Genomic DNA, 9865 nt, shown 5'->3' with positions numbered 1-9865 from the left:
CGTAGTTCTGTGCAGAAAGCTGCTTGCAAGTTTAAGACATGGCCCAGTAAGTTTTCTGGAATTAGTTTCCTTATCTTGAAAATAAGAATGAGTAGAGCTCCCTCTGAGGGTTGGTGAAAGTGGGGTGTTTAAGAGGATACCAGAGTTTCTATTAGTCTCCTTTCCCATAACATGTCCTCATACATGTTGTATGTGGTTATGTCTCACAGAATCGTAGACTGTTATAGATTGATGTGTTCTTAGTTGGCCTGGGCAACTTTGCATGACACAATCCACTTCCTGAAAAATGATATGGCAAGCCTGAAACCATATAGCTACACAAGGGTTGAACTCAACCCCCAAATCTGTTATTTTCTCAGTGAGGGGTTTCTTGTCTTGCTGTTCTACTTCATGTTGGAGCTTGTTGGCTAAATACTGTTATTTATTAACTGCAGGGTAAAATCAATATACACCCCCATGTTTTCATCTAGTTCCTGCTCTAGCAACAGTCCTTCCCCTCAGGGGGCTTTCATCAGAGACCATGGCTGCAGGTTCAAGTTTGCTATCACCCTTTTCAGTGAATCCTTCCTGCCTGGTGTGAAGCAAGAAGACAGTCACTTTGTAAGGCAATAGGGCTGGTTCCACAAAACTGACCATGCTCTCATCATCTGACCCAATGGTCACAATACTCAGTAGTTAACAAAATGGAATGAAATCTTTCCAAACAACGACTGCCACACTGTATGACAGCTTTATTCATCATTTCCAGAACTTTGCAGTAACCAAGGATGCTTGAGTTGGTGAACGGACAATACAGTTCGGTATACCCTGACTACGGAATATTATTTAGAATAAAATCATGGGAATCAGCCATGAAAATAAATGGAGGAATCACACATGCATATCACTAAGTGAAACGTGTTAGGCCAGAGGGTCAGGGTGGGTAACACAGGTCAACAAAGATGTCGTTCAAAAGGTAAAAGCAGTTGTTTTTTTGCAGCAGATACTACAAGCAGAGAGGGCAGCACCCCAACCAAGTAGAAAGCTCTTTTATTGCATGGGCAAGAGAAAGGTAGGGGGTGACAGGTTGGGTCATCTTTTGGGGTGCAGGAAATAGCAGTGATTCCTCTCATTTGGGGGCAGTATGTCTGTAGTCTTGGCACAGCAGGCATCAGCAGGTGGAAGTCTGAGCAGAATTTTTGCTGAGTCTGTTTCTTGTCTAGCTGCCTGGTAGCTGCAAGTGGGCTCCATCCTGCTGGTGGAAGTATGGTTGTTGTTTATTCACTTTTATCTAGTTGCTTCTGCTCTTTACAATATGAAAGGCTACAAACTGAAGATTCCAACTGCATGGTGTTCTACAAAAAGCAATGACAGAAACAGTACGGAATATCTTGGTTGCCAGGAACTGAGGGGAGGCAGGGAGGCACAGACAGAGTGTGGATGGTTGTCGTGGCAGTGAAACTAGACTTTAGGATATTATAATGGTGGATATAATATCCTAGAGGATATTATACACATTTGTTCAAACCCTAGGAAGAGACACTAAGTTGAACCATGGACTTTGGGATAGTGAGGAGTTGGTGCAGCTTCTCTGATTGTGACAAATGTTCGACTCATGCGGTAGTGGTTTAAGCTTCTTAGTGCTGTGATTTAACCCGCTGCACCACCATGGAGGGCCCTTTTTTACCTATTTTTAATGGAGGTGTTCAATTCCTTATTTTTGATTTTCAATGCAGCACTTTACCACACATGACTTTTGTGAACATTTTTCCTAGACTGTGTCTTATGATTCAGCATTTCACATCATTTTTTTTTGTCTTTACTACAAAGAAAGGAATTAATCCTGGATTCTAGTTAGTTAAGTCTATATCTTAGTGGTGTAAATACACATAGTAAATAGCCATACATGTACGAGATGCATATAAAAGCATGTAAGTAATAGAGTGAATTTCAAAAACTTTAGCAACTGCTATTTCATGGAACAAGTCAAGATCCCCTATATGGCCACCATATTCTTACCAAATCTGCTCCTTCCCCTGCTCTGCCCTATTTCTGTACATACTGGGCTTTAACCACTTTCAGCTGCTACGTCAATCTGAACAGTTTGGTGTTTCTTGTTCCTGGGCCACCTCAAGCATCTCTTGTCTGCACCCCCTCTTTTCCCCTCCCCAGACCGTCTGTCTAGCGCTATTCCAAGACCCACCTCAAGTCCCTTCTCCTTCAGAATGTGTCCCCTATGTTCCCACTGAACAACCTCACCTTTTCCTGGACTATAATTTGTGCACTGAGCCTTTTAGATTGTTTTGTAGCTATTTGCTGGTGTGTCTCAGATTGTCTGGTGCATTCAAACGATGCCTTGTTCCACAGTCTCAGATAAAATCTCTTCTCAGATGAACACCATACAAGAACACCACTATCCTGCCCACCCCTCCAGCGGCAGCATGGAGGCAGGGGGGCTCAGTGTCATCTGCCCCCCTCAGGGCCTCAACAGGTGTTGACACCGGTCCCTCTGCACCGCATTGAGGATATTTACTCCGGACCCCGAAATGCTCACTCTCCTCTGCCAGTGGGCTGCCATCCCCATACCTGTCTCTATTGCTCTGACAACTGGAGACTCCTCCACATTCAATCACAGCCTTAGTCTGTCCTCTGCTGTCCCCTGCTGATGGCTGTCCACCCACCATCTGAGTGTCTCCCTATGACTGGGACCCTCTCTGACTCCTCTGATTCTGCACACTCATGTGCCCAGCGTCACACCCGCAGGGAACAATGGTCTCATTCGTAGATGGCAAAGCTTGCTCCGCCCTTGCTCTGCCTTAACCACCTTTTCAACCACCTCTCACTAATCCTCGGTCAGGTTCACCCTGGTTTTCAGCCTCAGAGCCCGGCAGTCCCTCAGTCTGTACGTGTCGTCTAATCCACTGGGCTCTCCTGGTTTCACCTCCTTGCCTGTGAGCCCCAACCCCACAGTGAGTCATTCCATTGCTACTCTATCAGTAGCTTCTGTGAAGATTGGCCCAGACCTGGTTTTCAGCGATTGTATCACTTCAATTCTCTAAGAGATCTTATCCTGTACATTTTCTTCTTTCTGCTGCATTTTTAATAGCACCTTCTTTAGTGAGTTTAAAGCCATAGTATACAAATGCACTCAGATCTCTTTTATTTCTTTAAATGTCTCTCATGAACCCTAGGGGAGATGTCACTGGGAGCATCCACCTCTGAGGCCAGGCCAGTTCTGATAAGGGTGAAAAACAAACTTTACCCTGCGGCCATGGCCTCTGATGAAAGCCCTCCTGAGGGGAGGGACTGTTGCTTGAGCAGGAGTTAGATCAAACTATGAGGGCGTATATTGGCTTTTCCCTGTATAGTGGATAATAGCACTGAGCCAACAATATCCATGGTGAAGGAGAACAGCAAACAACACCCCTCACTGAGAAAACAATTGATGTGGGGTTTTGAGTTCAACCCTCACTTGGCTGTGTGGTTTCAGGCTTGCTATCTCATTTCAGCATGTGGTTGTATAATTTAAAGAAAGTGGGGGTTGGCCTGCCCAGGCCAACTGCAAACACCCTGATCTCTAACAGTCTACGATTCTATAAGATGTAACCACATACAACATGTATGAGGACATCTTATGGGAAAGGAGACTAATAGAAACCCTTGCATCCTCTTAAACACCCCACTTTCACCAACCCTCAGAGGGAGCTCTACTCATTCTTATTTTCAAGATAAGGAAACTAATTCCAGAAAACTTACTGGGCCATGTCTTAAACTTGCAAGTAGCTTTCTGCACAGAACTATGACTGTCTCCCTCTTCCCACCCTTTCCTTGTTCTAGAGTCTGGCATCCTGGAAGGTGCAGTGTCTGCCCAGGTCCAGAAGAGGCCAGTGACAGTGATGGTGCAAAGTCAGAAAGCTGCTGGGTCCTGGGCAAACCAGCAGCCAGAGGCTCGTGGAGGAATTACTACACGGCCTGGGTATGGGCAACTTCCAGCCTGATAGCTGCTCCACGTTGACGACAATAATGCAAGGTACCTTTGGAAAGTGTTGCCACTGCTCTAAAATCTGCAGATTCTGAAACTCGGCTCAGGAGCCCCGAGAACCTGCAGAGAGATTTCCCTGGGCTCTCTGCCACAGCAGCGCTCAGCAGTGAGCTGAGGTGGTCCAGCCAATCAGGGAAGCATCTAGAGATGCACCAAGAGTCTCTGCTCTGGTCTCTCAGCCCATGATTTTGCCACTCTTCCTGAGGAAGAGGCTGTGCAAGGCACGTTGTAACAGGGATGGCAAGTGTGCTGGTCATCGGAATGCTTACGCCCCAAACAGCTGCAGGGGCCCTGTTTTCATCTGTTCCTTATAAGAGCCTGTCCCCGTTTCACCAGTATGCAACAAGTTAGCCAGAGGACTGATTACATGGCATTCCTTGCAAACTGTTTTTCATTCTGAGTTCAAACTCCATTTTCAGAACCCTGTATACCCACAAATATAGAAATGTTAAAATTGCTTTTTCAATATATTGGGTGGATTAAAAACCTCAGCATTCTTTATTCAGTATGGGATGAAATAAATCTGTATAGATAGTACATAATGCATTTATATATGTGAATGTGTTTATATGTGTATGTATGCACTTCGAAAATGTGTGTATATGTTGTATGTGTATATATGTGTGTGTGTGTTCTCTACACATGATTCTAAATAGATGTTGTAACAATCATTCAAATCTTGAAATGTCTGCTCCTTCCCCTTCTCTGTCCTATTTCCTGTACACATGACATTCCGACCAATTTCAGATGCTACATCTCATCTGAGATGTTTAGCATTTCTTATCCCTGGGACACCCCTTGATTCTCCCTGTCTGCATGTCCTCTTCTCCCCTCCCCAATATGTCAGAACGCTATTCTACAACCCACATCAAATTTCTCCTCTTCAAAAATCCCTCTGTCCCCACTGAGAAGCTTCACCTTTTCCTGGACTATTCTGTGTTACAGTCTTCTTACATGTATTTTATGGTTATTTGTGTCTCAGATTGTCGGCTCCATTTAACTCATCCTCTTATTTTCAGTCTATTTAGGACATTGTCTGGCCTTAGAATGGCTCAAATAAAATCTCTGTTTGGAGGAGGCATGATAAAATGACACCACTCCCTCCCACCCTTCCAGGGCAAGGCAGAGTTAAGGGAGCCTCAGTTTTCTCTCTTCTTCTCCCTTAAGACCCACAACAGGTGCTGTACTGCATTGAGGATATCTTCCCACCGACCCTGAAATGTTCACTCTCCTCTGCCTTAGGGGTGCCCATTCCATCTTGTCACATTACTCTTTCCTACCCCCACGTCTTCCCCGTACTCATTCACAGCTTTAGTCTGTTGTCTGCTGTCAGTAAACACCAACTTTCCTGCTGGTGGCTGCCCACCCAACCTGTGAGTGTCTTCGATTCTCCCTCTCATTCAGTCTTATAAAATAGACACTGTGTCTGTTTTCATGAATGATGAACGTGGCTGTCTGAGGGATCAACTGTACCTATGCTGAAGTCACAGGTTGTGGGAGAGTCCTCTCAGGAGCTCCAGCAGGACGGCCTTTCCACAACAGCACAGGTGCGTCGAGCTCCCAGGCCAGCACCAGGAGAAGGGTGAAAGACCTTCCTCCCTGAGGACTTGGCCTCCAGGCAAACCTAGGGGACCAGCAACCGCACATGCGCAGGAAATGGAGCAAACTGTGGGGGCGACTGTTGGCCTTGCCCTGTAGTTAGTGGGTAAGAGGCTGTTGCCCTGAGTGTTGACTCTGCAAAGTCCACCAGAAAGAGAACAGCAAACACCGCCCCCTCATAGAGTGGCTGGAAGGTTGGGGTTCCAACAGGGTCGCCTGCATGGTTTCAGGCCTGCCACCAAATTTTTCAGGATGTGGTTGTGTCATTTACAGGAAGCAGGGTGGTGGGGGGGCCTGGCCTCCTGCCCAATGTCAAAGGACACTTCAGTCTCTGACCCTGCACAATTCTCTGATAAGACATCATCACTCACATGTCAGAAGGACATCTCATGGGAAGGGAGATAAATAGAAATTATCCTATCACTACAAATACCCCATTTCTACCCATGCTCACAGAGGTGTTTTGTTTTTTTTTTTTTAATCTTATTTTTGAAATAAGGAAGGTGACTTTCAGAAAATCTATGGAACAATTTCTCAAGCTCTGTGCAACTTTCTGCATGGAAATACACACTCTCCCTCTCCCTGCCCCCTTCTTTGTTCTTTTCAAGAATCTGACACTATAAATTCCAAATTCTGAAACATCAGTGAAGGCCACTGATGCTTTCTGTAACAGAGGGGCGCAGGGCTGGCTCGTCTTTTTTCCTGACAGACCCCAGGAAGCCTCTGCCCAGTTCAGCTGCAAGTGCTTCACCTGGAGGAGGGCATCTGAGACCAAATGTTTCTAAAGGGGCATTTGTGGAGTTGATTTATTCTTGTTTGATTTCCTTGAATTAAGCAGAGTGTAGGAGACCCCATCTCCAGGGCTCCCCAACAGCCTCTTCTTAATTTATAATAATTATTACTAATTTTAACTGTTAACTTAAAATAATTGTGTTAATTAATAAGTCCTTATTAATGACCAATAATTCATAAGTAGCCCTGAGGGAGATATTTTGAAGATAAAAAAAGAATCTATTTATATAAAATTTTCTCTTAATAGTTTTAAAATGAGTTGATACTTCTTACCCAAAGTTGTTATTACAATGAGGATGCAATGTTGGTTTTCTAATCATGTTGGTTTTCTATCATGCCTTCAGCATTTAATAATTGTCAATTTATTATCAGTAATTTTTTTCCTACTTCTTAATTTAGTTAGTATGGACTCCCTGAAGGTATTCATTTGAAATAATTTTCTGTGTTAACATAAGCATATACTTTTACAATTTTCCCCCTGAACAATGTTCTGGTCACATCTACACACAGTTTATGTATGCTTTGTTTTTAATCACCTCACTGTATTTTCTAATTTTCATTGTGATTTCTTCTTTGACAATTTGGTTATTTAAGAATATATTTTAAAATGTTCACACATTGTTAACTTTCTAATGTTACTCTATTTAATCATCTCTAATAGATTCCTTTATCATTCATGGATTGACAGTCCATTTCTTTTTAGCACTGAATAATGTTCCATTCCTTGTATGGACCAGAGTTTGTCTATTAAACTACTGAGCAATAAGTTTCAACAATTATGAAGAGAGTTGTTATAAGCACTTTAAGTGTAGATTTTTAAGTGGAAGTGAGTTTTCAATCATTTGAGTAAATAAGGAGGAGCACGACTCCTGGATTCTGTAGTAACAGTATGCTTAGCACTGTAAGAAACTGCCAATCCGTGTTCCAATGTAACAGTATCATTTTGTATTCCCAACAGCAGTGAACAAACTTTCCTGTTGCTTCATATTCTAGCCATCATCGGTTCAGATGGTTGTTTTAAGCTTTCACTCCTAATGATATATGGAACATGCTTTCATGCGCTTAATTTGCTGTTGTATATTGTTGGGTCTTTTTTATTTTTTTAAGATTATTTATTTGTGCATACAGAACTGGGGAACAGGCCAGAAGCTCAGGGGCTTCACCAGAGACAGAGAGGGGAGCAGAACAGGCAGGTCGACAAAGCATACTGATGAGGGGAGCAGCGGTCTGGTCAAGAGAGGTCTGCTGCACTATGTGGTCACCTCCGGGGCAGGCGGGAATCCAATTCATGTTGAAGTGGCTTTAGCTTCTTAGTGGGAGTGCCAACTATATTGTTTTTATGGAGATGTCTGCTCCAATCTTTTACCCATTTTTAAATCAGGTCCTTCTGAATATGACATTTTTTAAAAAAATATTTATGTATTTATGCATACAGAACTGGGGTACAGGCCAGAGGTACAGGGATGGTGAGAGGCTTCACGAGAGACAGAGTGGGGAGCAGAACAGTCAGATCAATGAATTACACAGCTGAGGGGAGCAGTGGGCCAGTCAGGAGAGGTCTGCTGTGTGTGTGGGTCACCTTCAGAGCTGGGGATCAAACTCATGCTGAAGAGGCGTTAGCTTCTTAGTGCTGTTCTTTAGCCCACTCGTCACTGGGAGAGTCCCTAAAAGAGAATTTTTAATACCGTATAACAATTTAGCATTGCATTAATGCCAGCAATATGTAAATCATTGATTTACTTGACACAGGGACCTCAAATGCTTCAATGACTGCAGCACTTTGAGATGATAGGCAGGACTTGGATTAATTGGCCTGGTGGAGTTTGCAGAGTAAGACAGGAAGATTAGACTCTGGAAAAAACATCTAGAAGAATGAACCAAAGAGAAACCTAATGGCGTTAGGGGACATTGCAGAAGGGTAGGAGAAGGACGGGGAAGATATGGGGGAAGTTTGAATAAGAGCAAGAGTTAGCATTGGTGATGACTGAAAGTGACTGACATTGCTTCCTTTAAATTTAATAAAATCAACTCAGCAACTCCCCAGTCAAACCCACTTCTCTTCCTACATCCTCTGTCTCATCGCTGGCACTCTTGTCAAGGAACAAGGAATGCAACGTCAAAGGGCCTTCTGCAATCTTTCTTCAGTAAACGCAGGGGTTAAGGAGCACCACTGGGAAAATCCTCGTGGGCTGAAAGTAGCTTTTCTTTTAACCTGATATGCTCCTTTCTTCCTCTCCTAGCTGTCTTAGGAGAATGGACTTTCCTGCTGGCAAGTTTACTGCTAGGTCAAAGAGCCAGTGGTCCAGGAGATCAGAGGGAGAGAGGGACAGGTCAGAGTGTTTACTCCCTGCTTCTGCTTTCACCAGCACCTGGCAATGGCGGCCTCCCTCCAATAGGGGTCCCTGTCCACAGCACCAGCTCCCTGGTTTGGGGTGAGGCGACTCCTCCCACTGCCTTGGAAGGCGTGGGGTGGGAAAGACTCCCTGGGGCTGCTCTCCAGCAGCTGCCCCCCAACCCTTAGGTGGTTTCACTGGGCCCACAGGCTTCTCTGAAGTCCCTCCACCCAAACGTCTTGAGTTGAGCCACAGGAGTGCAACTGTGACCCTGCCAGACACCAAAAGGGGCTGTGGGGTCTGACACACTCCACAGAATCATTTCTCTATCTTATAGGAATCAGGTAAGAGCAGCATGTGATGCCACAGCCCATCGGTCTCTTTTAGGTAACACCTGCCAGGGTGGAAGCTAATGATTCCACCTGCAAATTCTTCATCAGAACATCAGTATCTTTCACAGAGCACTGTGTGTGAGTGTGTGTGTGTGTGTATGTGTGTGTGTGTGCATGTGCTGAGAGAGAATTTGTCCTACAGTTTGTAACTATGGGGAAAGACTGAATGTCACCATGGTCCCTTTACTACCTGTCCGCAGAGAAATTTTAAATAATAAAAACTGTTGTGGGCTGGTGTTCCCAGGTGCTTAACACAGCCCATATATCCTTCTCTTGAGTCACCCCAACTTTGAGACCTACCCATTTCCAGGCAGAGAAGTGGCAGCGGTTGGAAATGGCACAGGGCATACTCAGTCAGGGACCCTGGGCCTGAAAGGGATGCAGAGAGACTGCAGCCCCCTGCTGGGTCTCCCGTACTTGTACAACTTGGTGTTAGGGAAAGATTCTTATTGATGAATTGTCATCATAGAAAGAGTTAAGCATGTTCATAGATGAAAGGGTAAAAGTATCAGTGAGAGACAGACAAGACAGCCGTCTCCCCATGGCCCAGGCTTTGGAGGTTTAGGAGGCGGCCCAGGCACAGTGGACAACTGACTGCATTGTTTCTACATCCAGCCAACATGCCAGACCAAGAAGAGTCAAAGAGATATTTATTACCAACTTTCTACATTTGCATTTTCTCTTTCCCCTTTTCCCACCACATGACCACAGGATCCTTGATGTGGTTC

The 9865-nt window shown here is 44.6% G+C and overlaps 1 protein-coding gene across 1 annotated transcript in view; it reads left to right on the top strand.

The window, feature by feature from the left end:
- LOC101632555 (kininogen-1-like) overlaps positions 1-3977 on the top strand; it is a 28864-nt gene extending 24887 nt beyond the window's left edge. Inside the window, exon 10 of the mRNA XM_012730321.1 lies at positions 3817-3977. Within this exon, the coding sequence (XP_012585775.1) occupies positions 3817-3977 (161 nt within the window). The remainder of the gene's footprint in view (positions 1-3816) is intronic.
- Positions 3978-9865: the final 5888 nt, after the last annotated feature.

This window comes from Condylura cristata, unplaced genomic scaffold, assembly GCF_000260355.1.
Source record: "Condylura cristata isolate star-nosed mole 26May11 unplaced genomic scaffold, ConCri1.0 scaffold00003, whole genome shotgun sequence".
NCBI classification, from domain to species: domain Eukaryota; kingdom Metazoa; phylum Chordata; class Mammalia; order Eulipotyphla; family Talpidae; genus Condylura; species Condylura cristata.
The sequence above is the reverse complement of the archived record's forward strand: the minus strand, read 5'-3'. Positions and strand labels throughout refer to the sequence as shown.